Here is an 18,516-nt window from a genome sequence, read left to right as displayed (position 1 = left end):
GGGGGTAAATATTTTGGCTTCTGGGCCCCCTCTGTGGGAACTCTCGCACAGGTCTAGTTACGGCAGCGTTTAAACGGTTACCAAAAGCGACCCTTGAAAAATACCTTCAGGCGGAGTATGGTTCTGGCCTGGTCATGGAAAATGTGTGCTGCTGAACGGCACGGACAAGCGCCTTTGGGGTGTTCAGCCAGCGGCAGGGTCGCGCTGTGGCTCCCCGCGGCAGCAGGCTGCCGAGCTGGCTCAGGCAGAGGGCGACGGGCCCAGGCAGCCACGCTGGAAGGAGCCCGGTTTTGCCGTCATCACAGCCGCCGGCATGGCTGGCGTCCCACCTTTACCAGAGCGCTCCCCGCCCCACACCCCGATTCTGCTCTTGCGCTTGCAAACAAATCACGATTTTAATCCCAGTTTACAAACAATCGCGATTTTAATCCCAGCAGAAAGCCCCTCGAACACAGCGTCCCACCGCGGCAGCGGGAGGAAGACGGGCGCAAGCCTTTCACGCCCCTTCGGGGCTCCCCCCGCGGGCCCGGGCCCGGGCCCGGTCGAGCGGGGGCCGAGGCGGACAAAGGCGGCGGGAGGCGGGGAAGCGTGACGGGCCGTGCCGCGACGGGGCGGCCCTGCCGCCGCCACCCACGGCGCCGCCGGGACAGCCCGGGGGCGGCCCCGCCGCGGCGGGGGTCAGCGGGCTCGGCCCGGCCCCGACGGCGCCGCCCGCCACCGCCACCCTCCCCAGCCCGGCCCGCCGCCGCCCCCGGCCCGCCTCCGCGCCGCGCCGGGGCGGTCGGCGGCTCCGCGCCCGCCGCCGGCATGGAGGCAGCGGGGCGGCGCGGCCGGGCCGAGGGGCGCCCCGCCTGGGGGACCCTGCTCCCCCCCCTCCTCCTCCTCCTCCTCCTCCTCCTGGCAGGTCAGCGGGGCCGGGCGGGTGCGTGTTGGGAGTCGGGAGCCGCGAAGCCGCCGGCGGCGGGTGCGAGCGGGGCTGGGAGGGCCGGGGCCCGGCGACGGCCCCCGCCGGCGGCCGCCGTGGGCAGCGGGGCGCGGCGGTTTAAGGCAGACGCAGGGGCTCTTTCTTGCTGTCGGTGATTGAATTGGCAGCCGGAGTTGGCATAGGCTCTCCGGGGTGTCTCAGCAGACCTCTCTCGGGCAGCGTGTGCTGTGTGCGAGTCCCTCTCGGGCGGCAGGGAGGTTAAATCCACGCCCTTCGGGAGAGATGCCGTGAGGTGTCCCGGCCCCGCACCTCTGGGCAGGGCGAGGGCACCCCTCGGTACCGCCGGGTTTGGTGAGCGAGCGGGAGTGCGAGCCACAAGCGGCTGCTGCGGTCGCTTCTGGTCGAGTAGCTGTGCTTGCCGGGCGCGTTAGGGACATAGCCGGAGACACGAGTGCTCGTGCCAAAAAATGAGTAACAGTGCAAAAGCCTGAAGCTGCTGGCATGGGGAGTCCTGCAAGGGTAACAGTGCAAAAGCCTTGGCATGGGGGGTCCCGCATGCGGGCACGGCGGTCGCCCCCCGTTGCTGCTCCTTCACAGCAGGGCCTGTGCCAGTTGCTGGCCTCCCCTCTCCTTCTGGAGACTGCCGTCCCTCCGGCTGCACCAATTCACTTGTTGGGGTGGCTGGTCTTCAGACTGACGGGTCAGTTGTTCCACTTTTTTGTGCATGTGCATTTCTTTAATACAGGGGTAATTATACAGGTTTAAGGCTCAGCCGCATGAGCTGACGCGTGCTGCGTCGCACAGCCCTCTCCGGCCCTCACCCTCAGCTGGCACTTGTTTTCAAGCAGGGACCAAGCATGAGCAGGTTCAGAGAACTGACCTGCTACAATCTCTAGACCAAGATTAAGGTGCTGGGTTTTGGGATGGATCGATCAGCAGCATGAGCCATTCACTACGCAGTCAGCATGCCAAGGAGTCTCGGTGCGAGGTGGGAGTTTGCAGCCAGAGGTGGGGCAGGAATGGGAGCATGGCAGCAGCTGAGATGAGGTAGGGTTACCTGGATCCCGGCACACCAAAAGCTGGGCCGGCATGGATGAAAAGCAGTAACAGGAATGGGAGTAAAACTTACGGGGAGAGCAGGAACCCCTTAGCGTGATCTGCTGCCTGAGGAACAAGAGCCACAGCGTATCCGGAATGCAGAAGCATACTTTATCATCTTTGCTTTCACGTCTCCACTGTGGCAGCGTGCGTTTGCATGACTGAAGAGGTCATCAAGGGTGACAGTGTGCAGGGCAGGGAGTCTGGATTCATCCAGGCTGCAGCTGAGGTCTTTGCAGTGGGGGAGAGACTGGGATGAGATTCGGAAGAGTGGGACTCGTGAGGACGCTTTTACAGTGCAGTAGCAGTACCCAGAGACAAGAGGTCGATAGCTTTAAAATAGCTTGTCACGGCAATAGAAGGATGCGTGTTCTTCCATGTTTCTTAATTGTAAAGAGCTCTCTTACTGTTGTTTCACAATTTGCATTGTTCCTCAGTCCAGCAGAGCATCGCTGCTGGAAATGTTTGTGGCCCCGGCTCAGCAGGACAGTCTGTGGCGCGGCAATGGGGCAGAGAGGGCACCGCTGGCCCCCATGCGGTGCCGTGCCATGGTGGCCATGGCCCTAGAGCTGGAGCGGAGCAAGGGGAGCCGCTGCCAGCTGGCAGGGGATGAAAGCGCCCCAGGCAGCTCTAATTTACACCCGGGGCTGGGCAGGCACCGGGGGAGGTAGCTAGTTCCCAGACAGCTTCCTTCTCCTCTGCTGCAGCTCAGCGAGACAGGCAGCCCGACCTCAGGTTTCTCTCTGGACTGCTTGCTGGAATGGAAAAAGGTGATCCATGGTGTCTTGGCGTTTCAAAATGCTCTTTTTTATTTTAAATGGTTATATATGAGAAGGGACTGATAAGGCCGACTACAAAATACCCATACACAAAGCACCTAACTCTGAACTTCCTACTGAAATGCAGAATGAGTGGGAATGGGCTGCCATTTGGATTACAAGGTCAGGTTGCGCCTCGAGTGAAGTCCTGTGATTGTATAAAACTGTTAGATTGCATTTTCTTTAAAGCTGTGCTGTACAGCAGTTTGTTGTTGCTACCATTTGACCGCATGAATGTTATTTTTATTCAGCAGAAGATTGTCTGGCTCAGTGTGATAATGACTGCAAAGCTTACTGCTGTGATGGGACTACTCCCTACTGCTGTTCATATTATGCCTACATTGGGAATGTCCTTTCGTAAGTATATTTGTGCTTTAGAAAAAAACTGATGTGCTGTGCTCATGGACTTGATGTAAAATTGGGTTGCGGGAAACTGTGTTTCGTCAATAAACAGCGGCAGGGTCTGGGGTTTTTTGGTTTTGTTTTGGTTTGTTTTTTCCTTGCTGGTAACAAACATCGGTATTCCTCTAAAGTCTCATGTTGCACACATTTTTGAAGCATACCAGAAAGCTTGCTAAAATTTAGGGTTATGTCCTTCGCTTGTGTACAATAATATAATTGGTGGAAGTAAGCTTTAGAGGTGGTGAGAACTTTGTTTCAAGCTCTTCAAATGAAAAGGGCTGTGAATAGAAATCTTGTGGGTTTTGTTGAGATGCTTTGTTACAATACCTGAGTTAAACCACTATTCAAACAACTTGGATTTGAGATTCTTTTTGCTTTGAGTACTTTTTTTTTTTTTCTTTTCTTTTTTTTTGACTTGTTTGCTTTTGTAAAATGGTGTTTTGGCTTTTGGTGGAATTTACTGAATAGATTCTAGGTGAGGGTAATCTGACCCTTTAACACTGCGGTTTGAACAGCATGTTTCACAGTGCTTAAAAAATACACAGTGGGTGAAATAGGTTGGTTACGAGTATTTCCTATCTAGAGAAAAATGTAGGAGTAAACTGTTGATTAAAAACATAGGCTCCAGTGTAGCCATTAGCTCTGCATCGGTGAGGAAGAAGAGAAGCTTGCGTGCTAGTGGACCTGACTCTAGGTTCTGGGCTTAATTTAAGTGACAGCCCGTAAGTATTACATTCATGTGCGAGGACAAACCTAAACAAAACATAAAATGTTGTTCTTCAAGATAGGGCATCTTACCTTCTGTTTTGTCAACCCCACCAGTAATTTCTTAACCTTTAGCATGCAGTCTGTGACGTATTTTTGGTTTATATTTGTGACTAAAATCAGAAAAGGAAAAAGAGGTACGTCATAGGGACTGCTCGGTGCTTGAGGAGGAGTGTGTGGGAAGGTGGTAGTTGCTTTTTCTAAAAAGACTCCTCTGTTGCAGCTTTTGTTTGAGCCATGGTACCTGGGGAGCATGCCAGTGTTCCCTTCAGCATATTTTATAGCACTTTGAAGGAGTAGGCAGAGTGATAGTGTTTTAATATAGAATTGATCCACAGTTTTTAAAGCAGATCAGACACTTCCTGGGCTAAAGTAAGTAAAATGATGATAAAGCACCAGAATCCTTCATTCCTCTGGAAATAAAAAAGCATGCACTTAAGATTGATTACTGTTGGAGAATGACAAGGGAGTTTTTTTCCTGCTCACCTAGGGAATGTCTGCTTTGATATTTTTTTTCTTTTCTCATTCCAAAATTGCTTTCCCATTTACACGCGTAGAAGGAGGTGCTGTTTTTGAATACCTTATTCTAGTTCACATGTGGTTAGGAATGATGGACACAATAGCATAGGATATCACATTATAAAAAGGAGGCTTCCCATAGAGCAACAAAGCAAGTGGATTTCATGTCCCACTTCCACGTGAACGTCACTGGCATTTGTCTAGCCTAATGTCAGAGCTCTGCTTTGGAAAGGATTGACCAGGGGATTCTTCAGTGACTGCTGAAATGAAAACCATGCCTTCAGCTCCAGGTTGACACCTAGTCTTTTGTATGTTTATTTAACAAATGTAAACAGCTATTGATTTAGAGCTGAGCGCGAGTGGCTCTGACACGTTGGAAAGGTTTGTGTGTATCTGGATAGTTTTGAATACTGGAGGGGCTCTTACAAGTTGCTGTTTGCCACAACATGTCTCAAAGGAGACATTTGATTCTTCTCATTTTTTATGGTTAAGTACTCCAATTCATAGACTTGAAGACCAGTCAGGAGTCATTATACTCCTCTGACCTGACATTTTGCATGATTGAGCCATAGATTTTTTTTTCCCCCTAGAAGCTGTTTTGGGCATGTCTTCTTTAAACATGTGTAATCTCATTTTGAAAACTTCGGGCATTAATGAGTTGACCATCTGTCCTGGCAAACTGTCCTATAGTTCATTTACTAACACTGCTGGGAAATTTTGCTGGGAAATGAAGGTTGAAATTCCTACTGTCAGCTCTTAACTTATCTGCGAGTTTGAAATGTGGCCCTAAATAGTCATCATGACAGCTCTCAACCTTCTCACTGAGCTGGGTGAACTCTGTCAGCCTCACATGTAAGATTTGCTTTGTTTTGCTTTGCCCTGCCCAGGGGTCAATTCTTTGGCCTTCCTTTGAGCTCCCTCTAGTATTTCCACTTCCTTCTTGAAGTGTGGCTAGCAGGGCTGAGCACAGGGTTTTGGCAGAAGCCTTGATAGGATTATTTTTTCCTGTATCTTTCTTTGAGTACCCATTTTGAAGCAGCTATCTGTGATGATTACAGAAGACATAAATGAACTCTAGCAATTTGTTCCAGCTCTAAGTCCTTAAGTCACGGTCTTCAAAGCATGTCTACTGCTTTAAGCCTGCAAACTGGTCTTTGCTAGGTTTACTACCTTGCATTTAGTTGCATTGCAAAAGATGCTATTGTGACTTTAACTATGCTCCATAAGAATAACCTTCCCTTTTCATTATTTGGCACTATATTGGTCTTTTTTGAATGTGCAAGCTTTAACTGCAGAAGTTTCGTGTTGCCTCACTCCCAAATGACAGACTGATGAAATTGTATTAGAAGAAGACACCATCTCTGGAATTTGGAAATGGCCGCTAGTGACCTAATCTGCTTATGTCTTTCTGTTAACAACTGTGTATTGAAATCTTTTAAAGAACCATTTGTAATCCAACAAACTATGTGTCCTGATAATTTCATGTAATGCTGTTCTTTAATATCCTTATTTTCCCGTGTCATCATTTTTCATCCTACTGTCTGCACCAAACAACAGACTTGATCTGCGTGGGTGCTTTCAGAAGTGCCTTTTTACTGTCTTAAACACCATTAGTAGTCCTCAGTGTTGTATCGGCTCCTCTGCTTCTTTAGAGGTTGCCTATGCTTCTTCATTTGTTTACACTATTTTTTCTGCTCTCTCCATTCTTTATAAATCTGCATGTCTTTCTGAAGTTTCTGCTCTTTATCTTCTCTGGGATGGTTTTTTTTCACAAGCGTAACTCTCTCTTGCAGTTTTGGAAAAGCCTTTTGGCGTGCAGCAGGTTCTTTTTAAACAATTCTCTGTTTTGTTTCACGCCTCTCACTCTTCTCTTTCTAGACCCATATGCCAGCAATTGTGCAAACAGACTATAAACAGCAGGCAATAATGTATATACTGATTTTAAAACAAAGTCAGTGTGACTGGATCATGATCATTGATACTTAAGTTGCTTGTAGCTCTTAGTTGATGATTTAACTCTCTTCACTCATTAAAATGAGATTCAACATGAGATATTCCATGTAGGGTTTTAGAATTTTCTATTTTAAGAAATCGTCATCTTTTTAGGACACCAGGGAATTTTTTTCTTTAGTCAGATGAGGTTTTCAGCAAACATCCTCCAGGCTGTGTGCATCTGTGATTAGCCTGTTTTTCTTTGCACACATGAAGAACAGATGCAGTTATCGGCTCACTCTAGTATTAGGATTTCAGGGCCTGTAAGAGATGTTGCAGTAACTCCATCTTCAGTTGAACTACAGGTATAATCTGTAAGCGTTCGAGGTCTGTGATTGAGTCATCTGTAATCCCATGAGCATCTCTAATGTAAAGTAACACATCCTTCCTCCTCCTCCCCCCCCTTCATGATGCCCTTTCAGAGCAAGTTGTTACAGCAGTAATGTTCCAGCTATATTTCCCTTCCCACTGGTTTTCAATAGCTACAGCCTGTCATTATTTCCTCTGATGCATATGCATTTCCTCCTGTTTATTTGCTCGGCATCTAGCGCTTAATAGTTAGCCCTTCTAAAAATGTTTTTTTCTTGGACAAATTACAGATTTGTGTTTGGACGTGCAACGTAACGGAACTCTGTCTGTGGGATGAAGGAAAAGGTGCAGGGATGCTTGAGCGCTCAGATTCTTCCTCCTGCCCACCTTCTCACTCCCCACCAGAAGAAAGCTTGGAGGCACCCTTCCCAGCCTTCAGCACCATCCCAGCCCTTTGAGTCAAGAAACTCAAACTGCCCTCCTCCTCAGAAGCTAGTATCTAAGCTATTGAATCATTTGTGACTGACCTTTTATCAGTTTGCTTGTGCTGCGTCTGCTTCTGCAGCTTGCTGCCGGGCTAGGGACTGCGAGGACTGCAGTGTGTTTTCTCCGTGACAAGTGCTCCAGGTTTGCCCACAACAACAGTATCTCCCTAACTAACCAACCGGCAGCATTTTGCCTTCTGTCACTCAGAGGAATTGGAGACATCTGGTTATTGCCTTCAGCTCCAGCCTCAAACCCCAGAGCTCCTCAGAGGTGGGAGTCGGTACAAAAGGGGTTTCTTCTGCAGAACCCAAATTTGAGCGTGTGTTTCTGACCATGCCTTTTGTATTTGCTTCTGAGAGGCCTCAAATTGTCTGGCCCTTATGCATATTCTGGTGGATTTTCTGTGGGCTAATTTCCAGCTTAGTCTTCTCCGCCACGTTGTGCCTTGTGTTTATTGTGGCCCACAGGTGACTTTTGAGCCGCAGGGAGCTCTCTGGGCAGAGATGTCAGTAGTTAGATGCTGTCAGGGGTGGTTCTGGATGCTGCCTTTGCTCTTTCACAGGACTTCATGGCCAACAGCTGTGAGTTGATGTGAAATAATCCCAGATTCCAGGTAAATAATGGAGCAAAGAGGACACATAGTCCAGCTGTTCTTTCAGATTAATACTGCTGGGCCAGTTGAATATGAAATGACAGGACTTACACCCAGATTTGGCCGACAGTATTTAAGAAAACTCATTGATAAAATATTCAGCCCTGGTGATTGGTCCGTATTTTCCTGGGAAGTCTTTAAGGGGAGTGAACTGGAATATTGGCTTAAGCAGAAGAAGAAAGCTAAGATGCAGTGATGCTACATTACATTGCAAAGCGTATGAAGTTTCTTGGTAAATGTCTTCAGAATTACTTACTCTAAGGCAACTTTTATTTAGAAAAACAAAACAAAATAAAACAAAACACATGATTCCAAGGGCTTCAAAAGTATCTGGAGGAAAAAGTAGAGAAAAACTTAAGAGAACTGTGATCTCACTACAGGTAGTGGATGGTGATTTGCAAGAGAGTAGGTAGAAAAATCGTACCAGAGAGAAGGAGGACGCAACAGCCTGTTCAGTGACTGCTGAAATATCACGTGTTATTTACATGAACTTAATGTATGTTGGAGGGGGTGAGTTTTTTGGGTGGGTTTTTTGTTTTGTTTTAAGTCTAGAAGTTGCACAATGTGGCCAGGAAGGAAGGAAGGCAGACAGAGAGAATGGGAGGAAAAGAAGCAGAGAATACATTTGGCATAAAAATCGTGTGCATGCCTCAGCCTGCAAAACTGAAGAAAAAGCCGTGTGTAGTGTATCTAAGTGTGGCATTTGACGTGGAGTACTTTATATCAGTAGTACTTTTGAGAAAAGCAGCTGACCTCAGAGAATGCCATTTTTGTTCGTGAGAGGAAGACTGTCCCTTAAGCTGATTCACTTGATATGAGAATATGGGATGGAGGGTGGGTATGGAGGAGGAGTGCACCAAAGGACAGAATTAACATTTTAAGAATTAGGAATATAGAGATGCAGCCTCTGGAGTTCATAATGAATAAAAAAAATTCAGGAAGTTTGGCATTCGCTGTAGATTCCAAATAATTAAAATTAGACACTTTCAGGCATCCCACAGTAAATATGTGAAGCAGCATATGGGTTGGGGATGGTTCTGTGTCTGCACGACAGTTGTATGGTACTCTGCTTAAAATAAAATTGTGTTCCTCTTCACCAATGTAATATTCAAAATTTCCCATGATTAAAGCACTTTGGGACAATATGTAAAACTGCAATTTACCTGGCAGTTGCCATTTCATGCCTCTGGCTCTGTGACTTCTGATACGATGCCAGAGGTGCGCCAAAGGCCTGGTTCAATAATTATTTTTTCCATTTGGCTTGAGATGTGGCTTCTGATCAGGAGTCTTCATGAATGAGCACACAGAGCAGAGCCTGAGGATGCTTGTGCTGAGTGCTGGGGGCTGGCTATAAACATGTCATCAGTAAGGGCAAGACTGATAATTAGACTACAACCATTTCCTTTTCATTCTGTCTAAGAGGTAAATAGCAGTTCAGCCTTTTAATCCTTGGTCTTCAACATCTGGAGTACCTGTGGAAGCATGCTATCCGTGCATCAGCCCGGGAAAACCTCCACAAGAGAGGTATCCAACTCTCTCTGTGCAGGGGGTTGATTAACCACAGCTTAGAGGAAGATGTAGAACCACATTTTCATTGTAAGATCTGCTAGAGAGAGAACTGGTATTCAAAACGTGACCTTTGTGAAGTGCTTGAACTTCCAGTTGTTTTTTGTTCCATGCCTATTGTCCCAGTTCATATCCTTCAGCGAAGAATGTGCGATCAGATTTATGACCAGAGCAGTATCTGCTCTTGACGATGGCTGCAGAGGAAACCCTTGTCAGCACCAGAATTAAAACACAGGGCGCCTCTTCTTCAGCGCTTTGTGTTTTTATTTCTGACCCTGTGTTGTGACAAGCAGCTCAAAATGGGAAAAAACTGTTTTGCTTGCCATACAGCGGCTCTCAAAAGCTAGCTCCCGCTTTAAGTCTCCCACCTCTGTGTTTTTTGGGTGTCTGACTAACTGTTTTGAAATGTTTGGGACTAATGGGACCGGGTTCTTTTGTTTGTTTGATCGTTTTTGGAAGATTAGGGTGTTTTATTTTAGTAGGTAGCCCTAAGCACTAGAATACTTTTTTTAGTGAAAACTGTAAGTCTTTGTAAACATGCAAGTTCAATTGTTCATAAGAAAAAAGGCTAGCACGGTTTTGTGCTAAAACTTGAGTGGTTGACATCCCTGTGGATCATCTGTTTTTCATCATTTGGAAGATTGTTAGAATTTGGCCTGAAAATGGAAGCATTAAGCTATAAATCACTGAAATGCTCTCTGTGGCTTACAGAAAACACTAAGGGGGAAAAATAAACATTCATAACGAATTCAGTGAAATTAGCTTGCTTATACTGCACTGTTTATTTTGAAAAGATTTTGCAGTGAAAAGAAGAGATAATTTTGTGTTTATCACTTGCACTGGTCTGTTTTGGAAGCCTGTAGGATTTTCCCATAAGGTTTGGTCATGTAAAAGGTAAATGTTTTCTTAACGCTTAGTAAGACTGACGTAAAGGCTGGCCCTGGGGATTATGTTGGTCACAAGAGGACTGTCCTTTCTTCATAAGAATTTTACCTCCTGTCTGTTATTTTACATCCCGCCCCACACCTTTCCCTTTTTCACGTGGGGGAAAGGTCCACCTCTGAATTTGGCAAGAATCTGTAATTTTGTTCCGTCATCTGTACATCCAGAGCTTTCGAGAGAATTCAGATAGTCTGCTAGGCACCAGTTCAGCAAAGTAGTTAAATGCATTTGTAACTTCAAGGCGGTCAGGAGATGCAATGGATAGAGTCCTCATCCTGTTGAAATCAATAAGCTAATTACTACAGTGGGGATTTCATGCACTTGGCTCTAATGGGACAAGTTGTAAGCTGAAGTACCTTGTTGAATCCGAGTGTTAGAAAAAACCATTTTTTTCTTTCTTTTTTTTTTTCTTAATCACCATGGTACCTTCCACATTCACTGCCACTTCATGCTCCCTTGCTCCCAGTTCAAGCGCTGCTTAATAAGGTGTGTCACTCCTGGAGGGTCAGGAGATACGCAAGACAAATCCCACCTCAGCTGACTCATCCACTCCCTGCACATCCAACGCGTACATGCCTCCCCTACCCCCAGCTGGAGAAGTTCTGTTTTATTGGCTAATTCTGCGATTTCACTGAGCTCGCGGGATTCTCAGAGGATTAGTCTGTTGCATTTTGTACTGGTTGCTCTGTAGTAAGTAATACCACACCAACTCAGAGCAGGGTTATTAATGAAGATACTTCTGGGTCAAAAGCTGTGCAAAAGGGCCATTTGGTGCTGCGCACAGTGTAATTGCAGCCAATCCAAATAAAACTTGTAGCACTAATTCAATATTTGAACAATATTGTCCTAGAAAGATAAACTCTCATTCTAATCTTAATGTGCCTCTTTAAGGGACAGAAACTACATTCGGCGTATATAAGTGAGTTATTAAAAATTAAAGGAAATGAACTATTAATTCACTGGGCAGCCCCAAGTTCCTTCGAGATTTATAACCACAACTAGATAGAAATTCCATAGTTAGTATAATCTTTAGAAATTCAATGAGGTTTTCTCAATGAGTTTTCTCTATTTAAAAAAGAAAAAAGTTGTGACATTTACTTTCAGAATCACTTCCACTATCATAAAAACCTTTTTTTTTCCTGTAATGAATTATTTTTATAAAATACAAGATTTCTCCTGGGACTTCCTCCATACGTAAATATTCAGTATGGGACCGAGAGGCATTAATACCACAAACTGGGCAGGCATGTTTCATCATCGTGTCTCCCTCTGTTGGCTCATCCACACAGATAAGAGGTTTTTACTGCTATCATTAAATGGAGTTATTCCTTCTGCTCACAAGGGAGGCTTGGTTTAATACTGAATGTTCCAGCTTCCCTCTCTTTATTGAGGCCCGTGGTACAGTTTGTCACAAGCGCAAGAGGTACTAAGGATATACAGCTATTGTTGAAACATCTGTTCATCAGCCAAGACGCAGTGAACCTTATTTTTAGGTGCCTTGTGGACTTGCTACGCTGCTATTGAAGCATAGAAGGACTGTGCAAACTATCTTTACTCCAGTCCTTCATACACTCCATGGTCAAGGTGATCTAATGAAGGTATAATTAGGGTATTGCTGCCTTGTACCTATTTCCAGCTGCTGAGCAGCCCATAGGGCACCAGTGTTAGTAAACCGGGAATAGCATAAGCACACACATTTGGGACTGCATGTTATATGTTATCACATTAACTGCAGTTTTAGTCTCTGATACTCTGTACTGCTTATTCCTGTTGTGCCCGTGCATTTGATTTTTTCCTTCCAACAGCAGGGTAAGAGAGGGCCTGGATGTAAGCAGTGCCCCTTCCTTTCCTTCCCTTCCCTTCCCTCCCCACTGGTGCTCCCTCCTCCTCCCCAGTAAAAGGAACAGAATAGACATCATCATTTGGGACAGGAGGGAAGCAGTTAGCCTTGGAGAGTGGCATGTCCCACCATGGAGGGGGAGGCTCCAGCTTCACCAGCAGATGTCTTGCACTTCAGGGGACAGAGCCCCCCAGGAGCAGTTTGCAACCCTTCGGGTAAGGTAACATAACTGGAAAGAACAGGAAGGTTATCAAGGAGAGGGCAGGGGATTGCAACTGCCGCCTATTATCTGTTCTACATGATGTGTGTCTGTATATACATGAGTATATATGTATGTATGTGTGTATATATACACGCACAATTATTATCTTATAATGAATTTTCTTTTGAAATTCTACTTTCCCATTTTCCTACAACACTAAAACCATGTAGAGTACCAGCTGGCGTTACGATCCTGTTCTGGTATCTGTATTGTTGAAGCACCACATCGGTGGTGCCCGTCGGCAGCACTCGGCATTCGGAGTTCAAGGCCCCACGGAGCCTATGAGATCCCCTTGCCAGGAGCACTCCAGGCCGGCCGGCCTCTGCGACTTTGGCTAGGGTGGTGAACGGGGAGGATGGAGGAGTGTCGCAGAGCGCTTGTTCTTGTATCGCGATGCCTCTGCAGTAGACCCCTAAGCATGGAGAAACAGAGAAACAGAAATATTCTGATATCAGACTGAGGAGAATTCAGAAATGGAAGACAAGCGTTGGAGAGACCCAAAATTAATTACTTACGTATAAGTAGCACTTATACTATGATGATGTTTAAATGATACATGACAGCAGCTCTTAATTCTTTTGTTTGGATCAAATCCTTCAAGTCCCTGAGCTTTCAGCCAGCTTCAGATCAGCTCCCCTCATCTGCTGCTTTGGAAATGTAAACCAAGAGGAGAGAAAATAAGCAGCCAGCATAAATTTAACACTTAACTTTTCATTGTTGGGACTAAAGCAACTCTAATAGTATTTTGTACAAGACCTTGTTGAAATACATCTCTTGGAATCTTTGAGGTTTTCCTGGAAGAGTAACAAGAATTTTGTTAGTGTGATATTTTGTATAAAGAATACAGCTTTTTTGTAATCATCTTTGCTTACCACTTGTGTAGCATATTATCTTCCAAGGGTTTCAAAACACTTAAGATAGTCAGTTGTTTCAGTCTTAGGCTCACAATATCCTGTCAGGCAAGGCTACAGTGTCTGGGCATCGTTGCCTGTCTGCCGTCCACGTAGCGTGTACTCCTGCTGGTGATGGCTCCTCAGTTCTAAGAGCAGTATAAACTGCCACAAATAAAGATGAATTATTTGGGTTATGGGCAGAATTTTGATTACTTGGAGCCAAAGTTTGATGTCTGAATATAGACATCGAATATGCCATGGATAAGCATATTCATATGAAAACCTCTTGGGATGGAGAATGGCCTTGCGTGTGAGGAGTCCTTGTGTGCCACGTCCAGCACAAAAGCACTCTCAGCTGTGAGTGAGAAGCCTTGGTGTTAATCTAATCTAAGTAATCAGTAACCTTCCCGCAAAACTCTTTTGTCAGAGCATCTCGTGTGCAAACGTTGCATTCTTTTAAGACAACAGTTATTTTTGTCTGCCTTTCTGTTTGCTGACATCTCTGCTCTGGGCACAGCTTCTCCCACACCGCAGTGTGCTGACCACTTGCTATGCTGCGTGGTCCTCGTCCCCAAAGACCTCGGTGAGGCTGTGTCCGATGATAGCTAATATATTTACATGGCTGAAAGCTAATAATGTTTGTTCAGTCCACGGCGGTAACCCTGTGTTTGGCTTGGAAATAGATGGCCTATTTACATAAACTGAAGTTATGAAAATGGATGACAGGATCGCCAATCTGCTTACCTCGCATTGCTTTCCTCCGGTGGCTCCTTGCGGGGATAATTTGATATTAAATTCCTAGTGGAGAGTGAAAGAATAGAGCTTCAAGGGGATGGGGGATGGATGAAAAGTTATGGCCCTCATTCTCCATTTTCAACAACATTTAAAATTGTCTGAAGTAAAGCACAATACATCTTTGTTCTTGAGCCTTCATGATTGTTGAACAAAACTTAATGATTGAATTAGCCCAGAAATGTAATAAAATGTCAGCTTGACAATAATGCTTTCAGAATTGCTATATGACAGGGTGCTGTAAACATAGCGGCATGTCTGCTGTATGTTTCGAATAATATGCTACATTAAGATAATGTGCTGAGATTAGGAGGGGAGCTATGGTATTTAATGTCTCTATTTGGTCAGCTTATGTTGTCGCTATCTTCTAACGTAATTTATTTTGCATTAAAATTCCATATTCTCCTTCAGGAGAGGAAATTTTTCCTGCTTGCTCCTTACGCCCCTCCCCAGTCATCCGTTCTTCTGAAGTAGGTGTGTGAGGAAGTGCGATCAGCTCGTGAAATGGCCTCTATGGTGTGGCTGCTAGCAGGGGATGGATTTGATGACCTAGGAAGGTCCTTTCACATTAGCCACAGAAGTAAGAATTTGTTCTGTTTTGGGCCTGTGCTGATCAAACATTTTCAAGCTCTCGGCAAGCCGGTAGGTATGGGGTCTCTCTCCCGTATTCCTCTGCAGTCACAGGCTGACAGCAGCTACTTACAAGCTGACCTCCAGGCTGGCATCTGTGCAGCAGACGGTGATCAGTATTGTTTATGCAGCGGGGACACTCACCTCTGTGTGTCAGCTGGCCCGTGCACTGCTAGGGAAACAGCCCTGTTTGACGTCAGTCCAATTTGGCAAGTTACAAAGCAACTTCGGGTTTTTGAGCCATGCATCCTTGTTTAAAGGAGGGAGGGTCTTTTTTTACTTCCTGCAAGGGCGCTTTTGTTCTGTGTGTCTACGACCAAATCCCCAGAAGGATGCCCCAGTAGACATCTGAAGAGCCTTGCGATCCCCTCTGAATGGCTGGGAAGCCATGCCGAGGGATCCCGCTTGGGCAGGTGGGCGATGGGAGGCTGCAGGGAGGCTGTTGTGATTGCCAGCCCAGGGCTTCTCCCTGGGCTCTGTGCCGAGTGTCCACTAGATTGTCAGATATTTTTAGGAGTCCAGAAGAATAATGCCTGTAGTTTATCTCCACGTCACTTGAAATCTGTCAGGTACAGGTACAGTCAGATACCTTTGAGACAGCATCAGTTAAGTTTCTGTATAATTCTGGTTTATTTTCCTTCCAGAGATTTGTTGTCATCGCAGAGCTACCTGCAATCCCAAATTACCCCAGGAACTCGCAACAACTAGGTTATACTCTTAATAAAGGTTGACTCATCTCTTCCGTGAAGAAGTTGCATTACTTGGAAGTCCTTATTGCTTAAAGTTGGGGAGGTTACTCCCTGGGGGATGAGGCTTGCTGGCTCGTCCAGAAAATCACCGGGACTCCTTCTGAGGAGCTTCCAGCTACCCAGACTGTGTGGGAGAGAGCAGGGCTGTGTGGAAGATGGAAAGCTGCTGCTTGGTACTTTCTTGCTATGCCTGGTTGCATACCGGGCTTTAAAGGAGAAATGCTCACGGCATTTGTGCTCCATAGTTGAAGAGAAAGGGCAGGTTGTACCTCGGTACTGTGAGCTCTTCCCCCAAGTGTGCTCACTTGGTGGGGGCCTGACCCTGCTGCCCATCTCTGGTGGACACCTGTGTTTTGTCCTCCCTGACCTGCCCATGGTGCCGTGTTCTGGGAGGGCACAGTTTTGGGTGCATTGGTCCAGCCTGGTGCTCAACCTTCGCTTGGCAGGTCGGGGGCAGCTGGAGGGGCCCCCCAGGAGAGGCTGGGACCTTGCAGGGAGGATGCGGAGGCCTTGCGGGTGGTGAAGGACGTGCTCTTGCTGCATGGGTGCCCTCTTGCACCTTCCCGGTAGGCTCCCAAGGCCACCCCATGGGGATACAGCCCTCGCGTTGAGGGAAAATGCAGTACCTCTTTTAGCTAATATAAAAGCAATTACTGCTCTGTGAGACTGGTAACTGGAAAGCAAGTTACCAGTTAGCAGCCGTTGTTTAAATCTGAAGGAGCTACGACTCAAGTCAGGGTTTGCACTTTGGCTTCGTTATGTTCGTAATAGTTCAATGTATGTTGCAGTTGCTGATAGGGCTTTGTAATGAGATGCCGTTGTTTTTCCAGGCTGAATACTTGCTGTGCTCACAGAAAACACTGGATGTGTGGATACATGAAACAAGTCAGCTGATTTATTACTGTTATCTGTCACTTGCGTTGAATGGTTTTAATAACTGCCAGAACTAATGGCTCCTTCATAACCGCCAGTAGCACCGCTACAGCTGTTGCTATATTTTTATCACTTTTTTTTTCCAACTTGTGTCAGGAGATACAAACTGTCAATTAACTGGGCAAAATCCTCAAGTCACTTGATTTATACTGACATGCAGTGGCTGAAAATACGGTCCAGCATGAGAAGAGCGATGAGATTTTCCTCCAAAACTGGCAAACAACATTTTTTGGGCTGTCTCTGGCCCATCCAGAAGAGCATTGCAGCAGCTCCACCACCATAAGGATTCCTTGTGCTCCACTGGCCACATTCAGGTGTGAGAAGTACCTTTTTCCTTGGTATTGTCAACAAAATCCTCATATTGGCTTTGCAAGAGCAACACAAACCTTTCTGTCCAGGTGCCTGTGCCATAAAACGGGGATTGGAGGTTTCTCCCCCCGTGAATTGAACTCTTCAGCTTTGGGTTTTGTGCTCTGACCTGCTTAAGAAGTTGCTTGAGGCTGAACTTCAAACTGGCCCGTTTGGTAGCCAAGTGTTTCCAGTCCTGTTTTATTCTTGTGGTTTTTAGCTGCTTCTTCCTCAGAACATAGCCAGCTGATTTTACTTGTTGTCTCTGACCCACCTGCCTGGCCTGCCAGTGGACTTGGAAAGCCCTCGTGGCGACTGCAGCAACACAAAAGCCTCAGCCACGAGCACGTCGCTTGGAAGAGCTCCCCTCGCCAGGCGTTTGCTCTTCCGCTGTAGCAGCTCCAAACAGGCTCAGGAGCCAAAATAAAAAGTTTGGGCCAGAAAGTGCAGCTTATCCACCGCAGGACCGTAATGGTTCAGAGGAAAAAGCTCTCCTTTCTCTTTTTCGCATAGGCTCTGGGTCATCACTGCTGTTTGCCGGGGGGACGATGCTGTGCCTGTAGGGATGCACGTGGGCACAGATCAGCCATCCTGAGGAAGCTCGGGCTGCAGCCCCTGGGTGGGAGCTGTCGCTGCCTCAGCCCAAGGAGCCGAGCTGCAAGCGGGACATCTCTTCAGAGGAAATTACGCATTGCAGCAGTGTTACTCCTCAGCCCTAAATGCCTGCTGCTGCTTCTCCCAGGCTGGGAGCCCCATCCTCCCAGAAAGTGTGTGTCCCACAGCTGTCTGTCCCTGTGAGCAGGATCCCAGCCCTTTTCTCCATGCCATGTGCCAGGGAAGCACTCAAGGGACAGATCGGTGACTTTCCACGGGACACCGCCATTGTGTAACTATTCCTTCATTAAGAAGTTAAAAGGATTAAGAACTCGCTGACATGTCAAAAAGTGGAGGCAGCAAAGAATTATCGTGTAATGAGGGTTGTTTGCAGTGAGGTTCTTCGGGGATTAGTACTAGCACTGAAAATTTTCCAATGCCAGTCAGGACCTAGGATGTAAATGCAAAATCCCTGGTCATAAATGTGTGTGTGTGAGAAAGATACATTTTAAATTAATGCACTTTGGAAGTTCTCAAATGACAGATTTAAGGGTGTTTCTGTGACCTTAATTTGTTGCTCTTTTGTATACTTTGTGGTGCAGCCTTCAATTACATGGTTTTCATGGAGCAGTGGGATTATAATATTCGTATATGTCTTCCATGGAGAGGTTTTCAACGCGTAAGGGCACGCACATCTCTATACAGATTTAAACTTGGCCCCTTAATGCATATTGCATGCAGTAGTGCAAAAGATCCCCTCTCGGATCTTGATATGGGAGGTTTCAGACCTGTAAGTGGCTTGGGCCTTTGATGGCCAAAATGCTTTACCAGCTCATATGAAATACGTTGCTGGCCTCATTCCAGCTGCTATTGGTTACAAGCAAAATTCATCATAGCTGATGCCAGGCGAAATAGTAGTTGGACAGCTCAAACCAGAAGCACAAGGGCCAGAGAATTGAGTGTGCCCTCTCCTTGCAGAGGCAGTACCTCCTGGCCAGGGT

The 18,516-nt window shown here is 46.4% G+C and overlaps 1 protein-coding gene across 2 annotated transcripts in view; it reads left to right on the top strand.

Annotated features, from left to right (window-relative positions):
* The first annotated feature begins 807 nt into the window (after nucleotides 1-807).
* Nucleotides 808-18,516, top strand: part of CYYR1 (cysteine and tyrosine rich 1) — a 62,402-nt gene continuing 44,693 nt past the window's right edge. The window contains exons 1-2 of one of the 2 annotated variants that reach the window (XM_076352443.1): nucleotides 808-904; nucleotides 3,093-3,198. In XM_076352443.1, the coding sequence (XP_076208558.1) occupies nucleotides 808-904; nucleotides 3,093-3,198 (203 nt within the window). Of the gene's footprint in view, nucleotides 905-2,909; nucleotides 2,965-3,092; nucleotides 3,199-18,516 lie in introns of those variants that run through there. The other variant, XM_076352451.1, reaches the window with a different exon arrangement.

Source organism: Aptenodytes patagonicus, chromosome 1 (assembly GCF_965638725.1).
Source record: "Aptenodytes patagonicus chromosome 1, bAptPat1.pri.cur, whole genome shotgun sequence".
Taxonomy (NCBI): domain Eukaryota; kingdom Metazoa; phylum Chordata; class Aves; order Sphenisciformes; family Spheniscidae; genus Aptenodytes; species Aptenodytes patagonicus.
Note: the sequence above shows the minus strand (reverse complement) of the source record. Positions and strands in the feature narration are given on the sequence as shown.